The sequence below is a fragment of the Dromiciops gliroides genome, chromosome X (genome assembly GCF_019393635.1).
Source record: "Dromiciops gliroides isolate mDroGli1 chromosome X, mDroGli1.pri, whole genome shotgun sequence".
Classification (NCBI taxonomy): domain Eukaryota; kingdom Metazoa; phylum Chordata; class Mammalia; order Microbiotheria; family Microbiotheriidae; genus Dromiciops; species Dromiciops gliroides.
Genome location: NC_057867.1, coordinates 31,217,507 through 31,235,177, shown reverse-complemented (window position 1 = coordinate 31,235,177; position 17,671 = coordinate 31,217,507). Strand labels below are relative to the sequence as shown.

Genomic DNA, 17,671 nt, shown 5'->3' with positions numbered 1-17,671 from the left:
GTTTGAAGAAGAACCAATGGGATTTGATGACAGATTGGCTCGAGGGTCTCAAGAGGTGGAGAGAATTCCAAGGTGTCTCCAAGATTTATAACATGGGTGTCTGGAAGGGTGGCTGCACTGCTGATAGAAATGAGATGTCTGGGAAGGCAAGGCATTATGGGGATGTGGGGTGGAACATGGTCACTGGCAAGTCAAGCCCCCTGGACAGATTTAACAAAGGATATACTGGTGGGGAGGCAAAGAGATGGTGATCCTTGAGCCATAAGGTCCTGTTGGGAAAAAGAGAAGGCAGAGGCTCCTATGGCTGGAGATCTCCTGAGACGGGAGCCAGATGGGGCTGGGCTAGGAAGAGACCTTTGGCTAGAGTCCTATCCCTAACCCTACATTCTTCTTATTAGAAGCATCAATAAAACATTTAAAATACATAGAAGAAAATAAAAGGTTCAGAAGAGGATGCAAACAGGGAAATTTTACTACTACCTTGTTAAATTTAATATATGCTTAAAAAAAAAACAAATTGTACACCACAAAGGTACAGTTTCATTCACAATCCTCTTTTTTTTTTTTTTTTTTTAGTGAGGCAATTGGGGTTAAGTGACTTGCCCAGGGTCACACAGCTAGTAAGTGTTAAGTGTCTGAGGCCGGATTTGAATTCAGGTCCTCCTGACTCCAGGGCCGGTGCTCTCTCCACTGCGCCACCTAGCTGCCCCCACACAATCCTCTTTTTTTGTTCTTTGTAATTTAAAATGTTGATGATTTAGGAACTTTGTTGTTCTATCATTCAGTCATGTCCAACTCTTCATGGCCCTGTGTTTCCTTGGCAAAGATATTGGTGTGGTTTGCCATTTCCTTCTCCAGAGGATTAAGGTAAACAGAGGGTCACACAGCCAGGAAGTGTCTGAGGCTGGATTTGACCTCCAGTCTTCCTGACTCCAGTTCCAGCATTTTATCCACTGAGCTACTTTGTTGATGATTAAGTTTATAATTTGAATAAAATAAAAGCCTTGCTCTCTGTTCCCCAACTCTCTCCTTCCCCTCACTGGCCTCCTTAGTTTGCATGAAGTTCTACCATAGTAGACCTGGGTTCAAATTCTGATTCTCTGGCACCCCTGAGTGGGGGGGGGCAGGGGTGGGGGAGGACAGGGGGAGGGGGAGCAGCTGGCTGCCACCTGAACCCTTGGATTCAGTGCTTGGCCCAATATCCTCCCCCCTACCCAGATTCTAGTGACAGAGAAGTATCTTTAGAGATGGACAGTGTATTCAATAGAAAGGGAATTAGTGTTGGGGTTACAAGTGGCAAGAACATTCCCCCCCCCCAATTTGAAGAACCACCACAGGGCCTTAGGCCTGGGGAGCTCCAGGAGAGCAGGGCGGGCCAACCACCCCAGGCCCTGCCCTTGAAAGAAAAAGAAAGCAAGAAGATGCTGCAGGACCTCACCAGGGCTTCCTCACCTCACAGGCCTCTCTTCCCCACCACCTCCAAGCTTGCCCAATGCAAATGGATGGGAAAATGATTATGGTTTTCAATAGGTAGGCCTTTGGGGGAGGAGGAAGGGGGGTGGTGGAGAGGCTTAAGCCCCAGGCCCAATTAAGAGATCAGAAGTTTAAGTATTTGGGGAGCTTGGAAGGTGAGGAAGGCCACAGCTAATCCAGTAAGGCTTGTATAAAACCCAGTGACGGGGCTACCACCAGGGCAGACAGCAGGTGGGGGAGGGGTGGAGGAAGGCTTCAGAGCAGAGGAAGGGTTGTGGGGAGGAGGCTGAGGAGCATAGAGAGGGCAAGGAAAGGGAAGAAAGAAAGGGGGCCATGACACAGGCATGGGACCCTGCAGGGTTCTTGGCTTGGCGGCGGGACGAGAACGAGGAGACTACTCGGGCAAGCCTTTTTGTTTACACCAACAGCAACAACACAAGGGGTGAGTCTGTGCCCCTGATGTTAGAGAGGTCACTAGTATATGGGGCACATTGCCCTGCCCACCCCAGGCCAATGGGCTGGGCATCGATGGGTAGAGTGGATTCAGGCCATTCTCGTTTGGGAATAGGAAGGGGCCAACAAAGCAAGTTCCCACCCAGGTAGACCCTCACAGGGGCCCTCCTGTCACCTACAAGACACTAGTAGATCACTGAATGATCGAATGGGGGAAACAGGAAGCTGGAACAGAGACATAGAAAGTCTTTCTCAGAAAGAAATGTCATTGAAGACAGAGAGGGGAAACTGAAGGATTTAGTGAGCAGGGTAGGCCTCACCAAGGAGGGTGACTAAGGAGGGCGGAGGGTGGACGGAGAAAAGGTTTTGAACCCAGGAACGGTGTCACGGAACGAGAAATCCAATCCAGGCTTCAGGAATCACCTTTCCCCTTTGGTGGGGGGTGGCATGAAGGCAGCCCAACATGGGCTGTGGGGGCTTCTCCCCTGGTTGGGGGAGATGTTCTTTTTGGACATCGTTTCCAAGTACCTCATCTGACAACCTGGTTTTGGGGAGGGGGCTCCCACCCCAAGGTCTATTACATGACTGATTTCTCTTTAATCAACCACTCAATGCCCCCTTCCACAGGCCCATTTGAAGGTCCCAATTATCACATCGCCCCACGCTGGGTATACAACCTCACCAGCCTCTGGATGGTCTTTGTGGTCATCGCATCCGTCTTCACCAATGGGTTGGTGCTGGTGGCAACCATGAAGTTCAAGAAACTTCGCCACCCCCTGAACTGGATCCTGGTGAACTTGGCCGTGGCTGACCTGGGGGAGACCATCATTGCTAGCACCATCAGTGTCATCAACCAGATCTATGGCTACTTCATCTTGGGCCACCCGATGTGTGTCCTGGAGGGCTACACTGTCTCTCTATGTGGTAAGGCAGCTCCAGGAGCAGCTCAGAAACAGAGATGGTCCTAAGGTGGTGCTAGATTTTAAGGGTACAAAATATAAGGGGGGCTCTGACAGTCCTTCAGCAGGCAGAAGCAACAGAGCTTAGCACTCACTTAACAAGAAGGATTAGTTAATGATCAGTAGGTTTCTCCAAGATGGTAAACTGGGCTGAGCTCCCACCTACTCCTGCCATGTGGCAGCCTTGTGCTCTCCCAGTTGAACCTTGGATATGTCTTGTGGTGCTTATTCCAGTCATCCAAAGGTTTATGGAAGCGGGCGCCAGGAAACAGAAAGAATTATGGCTTTGGCAAAGCTGCCCTGAGTGTTAAGGTGTGGTCAAGCTCTAGAAATTGGGGTGGAGAAGGAAATGAGTACAAAAGAGTAGGAAGGGAAAGAAGAGGAAGAAAAGGAGAAGAGAGATGAGGAATTTTATGTGCTTTCATATAGTGTTGAAAAGAAAACAAGAAAAAGAAAAGGAAGGAAAGAAATCTAATAGAAAAAGAAAGGAAGAACAAGAGGAAGGAAGAAAGAAAAGAGGGAAGGAAAGAAGGAAGAGGGAGGAAAGGAAGAAAGGGAGAAGGGAAGGAGGGAGGAAGGAAGGACCTTTTTCTGGGTGGTTGGGTGGCCAAGAGCATGGTTCTCCCTGGAGGTCTGATGCCTCTTCCCAGGTTAGGCTGATCTTAGAGAATCCAACCCAAACGTTCACATGGATTATTTGTGTTTGACCTGTGGTAGAGCATTCTGAGCCCATATTAGTCTGATCAGCCACAGTCAGACACACTGTAATTTGACTCTAACAGAGTGAGGGATGAGAGACAGTCTCTTCACACTTCAGGATCTCTGGGCTCCCCTGCTGACTCCATCCCCTGATTTTCTCCCCTCTTTCTCTAGGCATCACAGGTCTCTGGTCTCTAGCCATCATCTCCTGGGAGAGGTGGGTGGTGGTGTGCAAGCCTTTTGGTAATGTGAAGTTTGATGCCAAGCTGGCCATGGTAGGCATTGTCTTCTCCTGGGTCTGGGCAGCTGTCTGGACTTCGCCACCAATCTTTGGCTGGAGCAGGTGAGTGAGTCACACATGCTTGCTGCATGACAGTTCTCTGGGCCTCAGTTTTCTCATCTGTAAAACTGGAATAATGGTACTTCTTCTACTACCTCCTCCACAGAGTTGGTGGGAGGAAAGTGCTTTGCAAATCTTAAAGCACCAGAGAAATGGGAACTATTACTGTTATTATTGGTTTTTAAAAAAAATTTTTTTTTAGTGAGGCAATTGGGGTTAAGTGACTTGCTCAGGGTCACACAGCTAGTGTCAAGTGTCTGAGGCTGGATTTGAACTCAGGTACTCCTGAATCCAAGGCCAGTGCTTTATCCACTGTACCACCTAGCTGCCCCTGTTATTATTGTTAATACTAATAAATGAAACACAGAAACCCCATCAGGGCTGGAATGGTATGAAGGCTGGTTCAATTCAATCCACTAAACATGTATTAAATGCTTTCTCTAGTCAGTTTCTCATAGGCCCTGTGATTCTGAGTGCAGATCTATACTTTTGGAGAGGGTTTCCCCACCAGGAATTCACAATGAAATCATACCTCTGGTTATCCTCTCCCTTACTCCCCCTCCTCCAGATTTGTAAGACTCTGTGCTGGGGGCTAGCAATACAAAGGAGGTAAACCCTATCTTCTGGATGCTTCAGCCCTATTGGGGAGATCCAATTCTGCCCAAGAAGTAAACTTAAATTATGTACAAAGTGATTTCCAGAGAGAAAGAATGCTAATGACTTGTGGGATGGGGAGAGGGCAAGGGACCTAGGAAGAGCAGCCAAGCTGAGCCGTGGAGTAATCAGAAGTGAGGAGAGAGAACACTCCAGACACAAGGGGAAAGAAGGTAAGGAAGGAAAGGCAGGAAGTGGAATGCCTTGTAGGGTGCACTGCCCGCAGGCCAATACATAACTACTGGGGCAAGAAAGTAATCAGAAAGGAGCGAGTCACTCAGGGAAGCCAACGAACATTATTAGACACTTTTGGATCACTCTGGAAGAGAGAGTAAGGCTGAGGACTTTCCCCCTCACTTCAATTCAATTCATGGGCAAATCAAGACATCACCCCAGAATGTCATTGGTCCTCTTCAGGAAACAACGACCACCACCACCACCACAACAACCACAACTAAGCATCTACTGTGGTCTTCTCTGTGTGCCTCAATTTCCTCCTCTGAAAAATGAGGGGTTTGAACGAGACGATACCTTTAGCTGAGTCTGTAATCTATCATAACATTGCTCAAAGTGTGATGTTTTCCCCTTTACCAGGTTTGTGTTTTCCCCTTTGATAAAACAGGGGTTCGAGTTAGCTGACCTCTGAGGGCCCTGTGAGCTCTGAGCAGTGGCTTCAGGCCTGAAACTTGGGTCTAGTATATTTTCCACTAGACTCTTATAGAAGGAGCGGTGTCCTAAAGGAAAGGGAATAGTGTTCCTCAGTCATTCTTCAATAGGCATCTCTTAAGCCAGGTGGCACTGCAGTGGATAGAATGCCAAGCATGGAGTCAGGAAGATCTGAGTTCCAAAATGGCCTCATACACTTACTAACTGTGTGACCCTGGGCAAGTCACTTTACCTCTGTTTGCCTTAATCCACTGGAGAAGGAAATGGCAAACCATTCTAGTATCTCTGCCCCCCAAAACCCCAAAGGGGTCATGAAGAGTCAGACACAACTGAAAAATGACTCAACAGTAACAAGAGAACAGAGACTACTTTGCCATGGTATTCCCTGGTGCCTAGCAGATGCCTAATGCACACTTTTTGGAGCATCATCAAACTGCATCTTGGCTCTGGGCCTCAGCTGCTTAACCAAGGTCCCTCCCTAGCCCCTGTATGCCAAGGTCACACCATAGCCCCAAAGCCTGGGTCTCCTTCCTGCTGGGCTTCACTTTCACTCCTTCATTCCCAGGTACTGGCCTCATGGGCTGAAGACATCCTGTGGTCCTGATGTGTTCAGTGGTAGCTCTGACCCCGGTGTCCAGTCCTACATGATTGTCCTCATGTCCACCTGTTGCATCCTCCCTCTCAGCATCATCCTTCTCTGCTATATCCAAGTGTGGCTGGCCATCCGGGCTGTGAGTATCCTTTACCTTGAAAAGTCCCCCTTGCCAGGGGCTGTGGCTCAGGCTTTCCAGCAGTAAGAGACTCCTGAAGAATCTGAAAAGCAGCAGGGCATAGTGGAGAGAGTGCTGAATGAGAAATGGGCAAGACCAGAGTTCAAATCCTGCCATGGACACTTAACAGCTGTGTGACCCTGGGCAAATCACTTAATGCATTGATTTCTTTAAAATAGGCATGCAATGGGGGCAGCTAGGTGGCGTTGCAGTGGATAAAGCACCAGCCCTGGATTCAGGAGGACCTGAGTTCAAATCTGGCCTCAGATACTTAACACTTACTAGCTGTGTGACCCTGGGCAAGTCACTTAACCCTAATTGCCTCACCAAAAAAAATAGGCATGCAATAATAGTGCTTAATGGATAGGAGTATTAAATAAGAGGGCAGATAATGCACTTTCTAAACCTTGAAGTGCTATCTAAATGTTTACTCTTATTATTATTATCATTTCAGACCTGCCCAGCAGGTGAAAAATACCCTACATGCAGAGGAATCCCCAAAGAAGGAGGGTCTAATTGTGGGATCACAGGAACCTAGTTAGATCTGGAGGTGGAAGAGACCACAGAGGTCATCAAGTTCAACCCCCTCATTTTACAGAGGAGGAAACTGAGGCACAGGGAGGAGAAGGGACTTGTCCAAGGTCACGTAGGCAGTAAGTGGTAGGACTGAGAGTGGAAGCTATTCAATGCACCCAAATCAGTCCACTGAGAGCCTCTTTTAACAGATTCCTCTAACTCTTCAGATGAGTTGTGGAAAGCTACATTAACATCATGCAACTGAGCTAATGATAACACCACATACTAATGACTTACATTTAGAAAGCATTTCTGAGACATTAGCTCATGTGAGTCTCCCAACAACCCTTGGAGGGGATGCTGAGGGCCAGAAAGTGACTTGGCAAGGATTACATGGCTTATAAGGATCAGAGGTGAGGCTTGAACCCATGGCTTCCTGTTTCTATGTCTGGCCCTCTTACCCACTCTGCCTCCAGCTCTCTCACCTCCATTCACCTGATTATCAGATACTGCAGAATAATGTTCCAGGTCTGGTTGGTGGATGTATGTGGGGGTGGGTGAAGGTAGGCATTAGATTCATGTTAATGGGATGCAGAAAATCACAAGCCTCTTCCATAGTGGAGATGGACATACTTTAATCTCTTTACATTCTCTTTCTTGCCCATGGCCCCTCATGACTGAGGGTATATATTTATTTTTGTTTTTGTTTTTGTTTTTGTTTTTTTGCAGGGCAATGAGGGTTAAGTGACTTGCCCAGAGTCACACAGCTAGTAAGTGTCAAGTGTCTGAGGCCGGATTTGAACTTAGGTATTCCTGAATCCAGAGCGGGTGCTTTATCCACTGTGCCATCTAGCTGCCCCTGAGGGTATATATTTAAAAGACAGACAGCAAGGGGGCTCAGTATGACTCATGGCCATAGTAAGTGGCTTGCCTGGCACTAGCCCTATGCCCTTGGCCTTACTACTACTACTAGTAGCTAACATTTAAGGTTTGCAAAGAACTTTATGTATACTATCTCACTTGATGTGCCCAATAATCCTGGGAGGTGGGTGCCATTGTTATCACCATTTTACAGATGAGGGAACTGAGGCAGAGATAAAGTAACTTGTCTAGGGTTGCACAGCTAGTGTCTTAGGCAGGATTTGAACTCAGATCTTACTGGCTCTGTGTCTAGCTCCCTAGCCACTAGGCCACTGAGTTGGCCATGGTTCACAGAATGTACTAATTGAGCTATCAGTCAATCAAGAAGCATTTCTTAAGCCCCCAGTAATGACAGGTACTGTCCAAGGTGCTAGGGGCACAAAGTCAAAAATGAAACAGTCTTTGCTCTCAAAGAGCTTTTGGGGAGATAACCAGTAATTCCTGTGGGCCAGACACCGTACCAAGCCCTGGAGACACAAACAATATCTCCATCTCTAGTTATCTTGTCCACATTGTGGGGGTTAGGGGTATAGTGCTCCCCGGGATCTGGAAAATCCACATAAAATTTTGTGGCCCTCCCTTCATACCAAAGAAGTCTGAATTTTGTTCTTTTTCTTTTATGGGGTGCTTACAATACCTTATTGTAAAATTGGGGTTAAGTATTTGATCACAGGCTCTGTGTTGTCTGCAGCTTCTGCAAAACTCCCCCCTGAATTGCCATTTAATTTCTTATGCCGATCTGCTGCATATTGAAACTGTGATGGGGAAAGTCATGATGTGGACGGGAAAGCTATATACATATATGCGTTTATTACATGTATAAGTCTAAACAAAATATTTACTAAATAAATCCAATCGAATTTATGAGAATATAACTGAAAATATAGATGCCAAATGAAGACAATACATTTTGGGGGAGCAGGCTGGAGCTGGGAGTGTCTTGAAAGTTGTCATGTCTAAGATGGTTTTTGAACTGAGATTTGAAGGAAAGTTGAGACTGTGAGAGGCAGAGGTGAAGAGGACATGCAGTCTAGGGGAAATCAGGGAGCCCCAAGGTGGAGCATTTAGTGTATGAGGATGAGCCGGAAGGACAATCTGGCTAGATTGGTGAACGGATGGGGGAGGGTGTGGCTGGGAAAGGCAGGTGGGCTTTTAAAGGCCAAACACAAGAATTCCTTTTTGATCTCAGTGGTCTTAGGCAGCCCCTGGGCTTTATTGAATTGGGCAATGATGTAATCAGGCTGCTTTTCATCTTTCCAGTTACACTGAGAGTGTAACAAAGACTGACCTGGCTCCCTAGGGTAGCTCAAACCACCAGTGAGCAAGCAAGGTCCTTTTTGATGGGATTTTATTTCCTTGCTTCAGATCTGTTACTTCGTTAGTGTAGAGAACTTCCAATGTGGAACTTACTTCTAATGATGCAGATCCATACAGTTCATTGGTTTCTTATAGTCTTTTTGTGTGTGTGTGTGAGGCCATTGGGGTTAAGTGACTTGCCCAGGGTCACACAGCTAGTAAGTGTTAAGTGTCTGAGGTCAAATTTGAACTCAGGTCCTCCTGACTCCAGGGCCGGTGCTCTATCCACTGCACCACCTAGCTGCCCCAAGTCTTTTTAATAATTTAGTATTTTCCCCCAATTACGTGTAAAAACAATTTTTAACATTCATTAAAAAATTTTTTTTGTTTCAAATTATCTCCTCTCCCCCTATATTGAGAAGGCAAGCAGTTTGCTATAGGTTATATATGTGTGGTTCCTTATAGTTTTTTTTCCCTTTTGGGCAGGGAAATCAGGGTTAAGTGATTTTCCCAGGGTCACATAGCTAGGAAGTGTCAAGTGTCTGAGGCTGGATTTGAACTCAGGTCTTCCTGAATCCAGGGCCAGTGCTTAACCACTGCGTCACATAGTTGCCCTCCCCTTTTAAAAAAAATCATCTTGGGGAACCCAGTGATCTCCCCTTCTTTCTTTTTTTTCTTGGGGGGGGGCAATGAGGATTAAGTGACTTGCCCAGGGTCACACAGCTAGTAAGTATCAAGTGTCTGAGGCCGGATTTGAACTCAGGTCCTCCTGAATCCAGGGCCGGTGATTTATCCACTGCGCCATCTAGCTGCCCCCTTCCTTATAGTCTTAATGAGCTTCCTGTAACCCAGAGAGGTCCATGGTCACATGGACAGTAGATGTCAGAAGCAGGACTTGAACTTGGGTTTCCCTGAATCAAGGGCTGTCCCTTTCTTCCACTGTGCTGCTGATGGGATCATAGGATCACAAACTGAGAAATACAAGGGACCTCCGAGGTCATCTAGTCCAACCTTTTCATTCTACAGAGGAAGAAACTGAGGCCAAGGAAGGGGAAGCGACTTGGCCACAGTAACACAATAGAAGAGGCCGGGATCCAAATACAGTATAGGTCCTCTCCTTCAAACTCTAGGGGTCTCCTTATATCATCCAAACCCCTTTCTTCCTAGCTTCCTCTTTGCCTGGCAACACTCCCCCTCCCGTGGATTATGGCTGCCTTGCCAGTCTTGTTTTCAGTCCTTTTTATTTCTCTCTGCAGTAATCTATGGGCACCATAGAAGACACTGATCAAAGGTTTATCCAATGAGGCTAGGACAACCTAGGGGTCCAGTTTCCTCAGAAGTCTTTGAGGCATCTCAACTTTAAGTGGGTACAGCCTGGCATAGTAGTTAGAGTGCTAGATAGGAAATTGGAAAGACCTGGATTCAAATCCTGCCTTGGGCATTTAACAGCTGCGTGACCCTGGGCATATCACTTAATGTCCCTGAGCATCAGTTTCCTCATCCATAAAATGGAAATGGTTGTTTGGTTGTTGTCCTTGGTTTTCGAAGCAGACCAAATGACATCACTATATTGGGGTCAAGGTACGGTGGCTGATCAGGCCAGTATGAGCTTGGAAGTGCTCTACCACAGGTTGGGCACAAATAGTTCACGTGAACATCTAGAAATGGAAAAAAATATTAGCATTTAATGAGCAGGCTTAAATGAGAGAATGTACGTAAAACATTTTGTAAACCATAAAGTGCTACAGAAATATCAATTATTATTATCCTGCCCCAGGGCAGACTGTTGTCTCTTAGACACTTTGAAAGTGATTGGAAAAGTTATCAAAGGACAGCCTTAGAAAGGGCTGTGGAAAAGGGGCCCTTTCTGCCTTAGTGAGAATGGGACCATCATCAGCTTGATTGTGGACTGTGGGACTTTAACAAAAAGTAAACGTTTTATTAAAAACTTCATAATTAAACATCAGTCCAAACAACTCTACTTTACTCTATTGAAATTTTTCTTCTGGTGGGGATGGGGTTGTGGAAATGAGCCTGTGGGTATAGGTATGGGAATGTCCCTCCCATCAAGGCCCTTTAATTTCAAGCCTGAGAAAGAGGGTGTGTGTGTGTGTGTGTGTGTGTGTGTGTGTGTGTGTGGAGGGGGTCCTTGAGAGCACCAACATGTCTAGTCAGCTCTTGCACCCAAGTCCTTCCACCTTTCAGACCAGCTCTGGTTCTCTTGGCACGATGCCACACTTCATCTCATTTGAAATGATTTGATTTTAATCAGTGTTTCCTTTCCTACTGCTTTCTCTGTTTCTCCCTCTAAATTCCCATCAGGATTCTTCATCTCTTCATTTTCAGTCATTCTTCCTCCTATCATAGTTTTTGCTCCAGTAATTCTCAACTTTTTGGTCTCAGATACCCTTTATACTTTAAAAAATTAGGATGGGGGGCGGCTAGGTGGCACAGTGGATAAAGCACCGGCCCTGGATTCAGGAGTACCTGAGTTCAAATCCAACCTCAGACACTTGACACTTACTAGCTGTGTGACCCTGGGCAAGTCACTTAACCCCCATTGCCCCGCAAAAAAAAAAATTAGGATGGCTCCCCCCTCAATTTTTATTTTGTGGGTTATAGTTAGCATTAATTATCATATTAGAAATTAAACTAGGGACAGCTAGGTGGCACAGTGGATAGAGCACAGGCCCTGGATTCAGAAGGACCTGAGTTCAAATCTGACCTCAGACACTTGACACTAGCTGTGTGACCCTGGGCAAGTCACTTAACCCTAATTGCCCCACAAAAAACCCAAAACAAACAAAAAAAGAAATTAAACTTATTATTATTGTTAGGCAATTGGGGTTAAGTGACTTGCCTAGAGTCACACAGCTAGTAAGTGTCAAGTGTCTGAGGCAGAATTTGAACTCCAGGGCTTGTGCTCTATCTACTGCAGCCCTAACATCTTAGTATTATTATGAAAATCATTTTGCCTTCATAGAGTCTCTCAAAGGATCTCAGGGACCCCCAGAAGCTCCATGTTGAGAACTGCTGGTTGACACCATTCTCTTGGTTCTGTTTGGTTTTTCTTGCTTTGAATTATCCCATAAAGATCTTACTTCACGCGCCACCATTCACTGAGGTTGCTTTCAGTGTCCAAGGGCTGGTGGCATCTCCCTTCTTCTGCCTCCTTCTGGCTGCCTCCCTGAATCATTCCTCAGTTAATAGGAAGCTTTTGAACTGACAGGTACCTTAGAACCACAGGAATATAGTCATCTAGTCCAGCTCCCTCATTTTACAGAGGGGGAAACTGAGGCCCAGAAGTCAAAGTCACTTACTCAAGGTCAAGAGTCGGGCAGGGGCTGGGGAAAGGAGTGGGGTGGTCAAGGACTTTTCTGTGCAGGTCAAAGATCACAGACTTAAAGCTGGAGGGGATCTTAGAGGTCCTCAGATCCAGTCCATTTTATAGAAGAGGGCAGAGTCTAAGAGATGTAAATTTACTTGTCTAAGGTCACACAGGTAGTGAATGGCAGAGCCAGTATTTGAACTCAGGTCCTTCAAATAGAAGGCTCTTCCCACTACACCAGGATGTCTCCTGGAACTGGTAAGTTGCTAGATAAGGGTGAGTCATTGTCCTTTGCTCTAGGAGAGAATTTGGAAAGGGAATTGAGGGAGACTTCTCATTCCTCCACACTCAAGAGAGACATACTTTCCTACTCGGAGGAGAGACCTGAACAGAACACAGATTCAAAGGCCAAGTACACATCTTCTTCCAACTTCCAAGGAACCAGCACCAAATTCACATTTCTTCTGATCTCCGAATGAGTTCTCTGGTAAAATAATGACTGACGATGATGGCAATTAAAAAAAGAATCAGGGGCAGCTAGGTGGCGCAGTGGATAGAGCACTGGCCCTGGAGTCAGGAGGACCTGAGTTCAAATCCAGCCTCAGACACTTGACACTTACTAGCTGTGTGACCCTGGGCAAGTCACGTAACCCCAATTGCTTCACAAAAAAAAGAAAGAAAAGAAAAAAAATCAGTGTTTTATATGTGAATTCTAATCCAAAGAACTCCTTGAGTCACTGTCACGTGTGTGTACCTGCGTGTGTTGGGGGCAGGGTAGTGCAGAATGGTGGTGTTCGAGATCCTAAAGCACAGAACCCAGAACAATTGTTCCAATTTGTGGTGTCTTAGGAATGGCTCTTGTTTGTCTGTGGCTGACAGGCTGTCTCCTTCCCATAGGTTGCTAAGCAACAGAAGGAATCGGAATCTACCCAGAAGGCTGAGAAGGAAGTGTCCCGCATGGTGGTGGTAATGATCCTTGCTTATTGCTTTTGCTGGGGGCCCTATACCTTCTTTGCATGCTTTGCAGCAGCAAACCCTGGCTATGCCTTCCACCCTTTGACGGCATCCCTGCCTGCCTACTTTGCCAAGAGTGCCACTATCTACAACCCCATCATTTACGTCTTCATGAATCGGCAGGTAGGTAGAATGACATCAACAAGATGTGGATTCAAACTTTAGCCCTGCCACTCTCTTGTGGGAGTGACCTCGGAAATGGCTGCAAGGGGTTGAACCAATCAGTGGGCCATGCTACCTTGTCTGCGACATGTACACCGAGAGACAGTTGGTGAGAGAGCATTATTGCCACAGCCCTCAATAACCTGTTAGCATCTATCAGCCATAGAACAAGATCAGCGTGTCAGAGCATTTAGCATCGATTTTAGATCATCGATTTTACAGATGAGAAAACTGAGGCTCAGATAGGGGCAGTACCCAAGGTCATAATACTTGTACTAATATTAACACTAACACTTTTTTGAATTTTAATATTTTATTTTTTCCCAATTATATGTAAAAATAATTTTAACTTTCATTTTATTTTTACAATTTTGAGTTCCAGATTCTCTCCCACTCTCCTCCCTCCCCTACCTGAGATGGCAAGTAATTTGATAAAGGTTATACGTGTGCAGTCATGCAAAACACATTTCCATATTAGTCATGTTGTGAAAGAAAACACAGACCAAAGAAATAAAACAAGAAAAGTAAAGTCAAACAACAGTATTGATACCAATAAGCCTGGTACAATGGACAGATTGTTGTTGTTGTTTGTCCTTCTTTTTTTTTTTTTTGGTGAGGCAGTTGGGGTTAAGTGACTTGCCCAGGGTCACACAGCTAGTAAGTGTTAAGTGTCTGAGGCTGGATTTGAACTCAGGTCCTCCTGAATCCAGGGCCAGTGCTCTATCCACTGTGCCATGTAGCTGCCCCTTGTCCTTCCTTTTTTTGGGGGGGGGGTGTGATGCAATTGAGGTCAAGTGACTTGCCCAGGGTCACACAGCTTGTAAGTGTCAAGTGTCTGAGGCTGGATTTGAACTCAGGTCCCCCTGAATCCAGGGCCAGTGCTCTATCCACTGTGCCACCTAGCTGCCCTGTCCTTCATTTTTGAAGAAGACCGTGACATTGGGGTGATGTCCTGATTTGCAGTGAATTGGATTTAAGTGAGGCAGGGCTGTGCAAAGTCACCAGCCTCATTCTCTCCTCCAGAGCCATTGGGTCCAATGGCAAGATATCTATCAGGATAATTGGCGATAGCCCCAGATGTTTAAGGAAATAGGGGTTAAGTGACTTGCCCAGGGTCATACAACTAGTAAGTGTCTGAGGTGAGATTTGAATTTAGATCCTCTTAACTTCAGGGCCAGTGCTCTATCCACTGTGCCACCTAGCTGCTCTGCAATGGAGAGAGAGCTGGCCTTGGAGTTAGGAAGATCTGGGTTCAAATCCTGCCTCTGTTGCATATTGGCTGTTGGACCCTAGGCAAGCCATTAACCCTCTCAGTGCCCCAGGGCATTCACTAAGACTAGAAATTGCAGAAAAGTTGCTAATTTGAATTGTTAGAGGGATTTTCCTTACTAGGAGTTTCTCTATACCAATGAAATAGCAGGCTCATACAGAGAAAACAAAAAAGAGGCAGGGCCAAATCCTTTTGGCCCTGGTCCACTGATTCCAAGTAAGATCATAGACAGATTTAGAAAGACCCTTAGAGATCATCCAGTCCCACCCCCTTGTTTTATAGAAGATAGAGGTGAAATGACTTACTGAAGGGAACATGGGGAGTAGGTAGAAAACCCATTGCTTTTTTTAACCCCATTACTTTTTTAAACCTCTCATACTCTTCTTACATGTGTGTTTTTTTTGTTTTTTTTTGTTTTGCAGGGCAATGAGGGTTAAGTGACTTGCCCAGGGTCACACAGCCAGTAAGTGTCAAGTGTCTGAGGCTGGATTCGAACTCAGGTCTTCCTGAATCCAAGGCTTGTGCTTTATCCACTGATCCACCTAGCTGCCCATCGTGTTTGTATTTTGACTGTACATCTCACCACTCTGGGAAATCATCTCCCTGTGTTTACTATCTGCCTTAGGAAAAAAAAAATCCATTTTGTTGGCTCCCAGATCACCTTTCTCAAACTTCAAGGGATTCAGCCCAAGTCCAATATTCTAGGTTTGGAAAACAAGTCCCTGGTTATCCTTTGCATTTCTTTCAAAATTTTATAGACTTTGACACTATTCTCTCTGTCTCTCTATTCTGGAATCTTCATTGTCTGTCCTCACATTAGGGCAGCTGGGTAGTCTAATGGAGAAAGCTCTGGGCGGCACAGTGGATAGAGCTCTGGACCTGGAGTCAGGAAGATTCATCTTCATGATTTCCAATCTGGCCTCAGATGCTTACTAGCTGTGTGACCCTGGGCAAGTCACTTCACCTCTGCCTGCTTCAGTTTTCTCATCTGTAACATGGGGATAATATCAACACCTACTTGGTAGGGTTGGTATGAGGATCAAATGAAATAATTACAATATAGTTCTAGCATTTTCCTCTCATGCAGTGAGAGGTTGCTTCTCAATGCACTTATTTGCTGCATTCCTTCCATGACACACTTTTGCACAGGCTTTTTACCATACTTATGCTCTCCTCCCTCTGGCCATTTCTCCAGTTAGGGATGTAGGACACTCCAAGAATCCATGTGGAGACTGGCATGGAATTTTGACAAGGGCTTTTAAAAACCCCTTGTAGGGGCAGCTACGTGGCACAGTGGATAAAGCACCAGCCCTGGAGTCAGGAGGACCTGAGTTCAAATTTGGCCTCAGACACTTAACACTTACTAGCTGTGTGACCCTGAGCAAGTCACTTAACCCCCATTGCCTCACTAAAAAAATTTTTTTAAAAACCCTTGTAAATTATATTTGCTTGTTTCACCTTGTCCACATTCTTAACCTCTCCCCCCACCCCTTTTTGCTGCTGGCCAAAGTACTCTAGTAAGTTATTGAAGCATCATTTTCTCTCTCTCTCTCCCCCCCCCCCCCCGGGGCAATGAGGGGTTAAGTGATTTGCCTAAGATCACACAGCTAGTAAGTGTCTGAGGTCATATTTAAACTCAGGTCCTCCTGAATCCAGGGCCAGCGCTTTATCCACTTCGCCACCTAGCTGCCTCCAGCATAATTTTCTCTTAATGAAATCATCATCTTTCCATACCATGGAGTCAAGGAAAATCTGAATTCAGAAGCCACCTCTGATACTTCCCAGCTGTATGACCCTGGGCAAGTCATTTAACCTCTTTTCAGTTTCAGTATTCTCATCTGTGAGATGGGGATAATTATCCTCCCCCCAGGGTCGCTGAGAGAATCAAAATAGATAATGTGCTGTGTGACTCTGGGCAAGTCACTTAACCCTCTTTGCCCTGCAAAAAAAGAAAGAGAGAGAGAGAGAGAGAGAGAGAGAGAGAGAGAGAGAGAAAATGTGGTAGAATACTCTTCATACCTTAAAATGATATGTAAGTGTGAGTTGCTTTTATTCATCCAGGGAAGCTCACTGCTACTTTCATTCTGTGTATGTGTATGTGTGTGTGTGTGTGTGTGTGTGTGTGTGTGTGTGTGTGTGTGTGTGTGTGAGAGAGAGAGAGAGAGAGAGAGAGAGAGACAGAGAGACAGACAGAGACAGAGATAGAGACAGAGAGAAACAGAGAGAGAGAGCATGAAGAGGGAGTGGGAAAGGGTGAATGCAGTAGAATTGCAATTTTGATAAATTTCTTGAATGGTTGGGGTACATGAGAGATTCCTTTGGGCTAAATTAAAAAAATATTGGGGTCACTTCAGATATGATGAGGGAACTTGTTTAGGAGCTAAGGCTTCTAAACATCCGCTTAGGTAGGAATTGGCAAGACAAAACCCCGCCACGGGATCCGAATAGCTCTTTCTGTGTGAAGGAGAAGAGGTTGGTGTCATAAAGAAAGGCCCACTCAATGCTTCCTTCCTCTTCTGGCCTTCCCCAGAAACAACAAGACAAAGAAAAAGGAAGGAGCAGCATGCAACACTTCCTCGAGGTGTTTTCTAGAGCTTTCTTTTTCCCCTAGATGTGTCCAAACATCCTCAGGTGGTTTGTGTGCCCGCTGTAAAGGTGGCCATGTTGAGGCAAGGCTAGCTGCCAGCCAAGGTGCCTGAAGACTAAGGAACACTAAGAACTCTGCAGCTCTGTGCCGTGGTTAGAGGGCTCACTAGACTTGTCAGGTAGACTTGTCAGCCTCTCTGGCCCACACAGCAGCTCTGTGCCTCTATTGCTTAACCTCTCTGAAAAGGGGGGACGATAAGAGGTTGTTGTGTGGGTCAAACGAGATACTACGGAAAACGCTACATAAATGTTGGCTATTCTTAAGGTTGGATGAAAGTAGAGGCAGAAGGAAAGATTCTGAGGTTTTTCGGGTGGCACAGGATGAATCCAGTGCTAAGCGCAGGTCCGCTTTGCAACAATGGCTAATGCTTTCTGTCCTTCCAGTTCCGAACGTGCATCCTACAGCTTTTTGGGAAGAAGGTGGATGATGGCTCAGAAGTTTCTAGCACCTCTAGAACAGAGGTCTCTTCTGTCTCCTCTGTGGCGCCTGCATAAACTCCCCCC

General features: G+C 45.9%; 1 protein-coding gene across 1 annotated transcript; it reads left to right on the top strand.

The window, feature by feature from the left end:
• Positions 1-1,806: 1,806 nt before the first annotated feature.
• Positions 1,807-17,662, top strand: LOC122734100 (medium-wave-sensitive opsin 1). The gene is made up of 6 exons (XM_043974790.1): positions 1,807-1,915; positions 2,554-2,850; positions 3,759-3,927; positions 5,810-5,975; positions 12,973-13,212; positions 17,552-17,662. The coding sequence occupies exons 1-6, from the start codon at positions 1,807-1,809 to the stop codon at positions 17,660-17,662; spliced, it is 1,092 nt and encodes a 363-aa protein (XP_043830725.1).
• Positions 17,663-17,671: the final 9 nt, after the last annotated feature.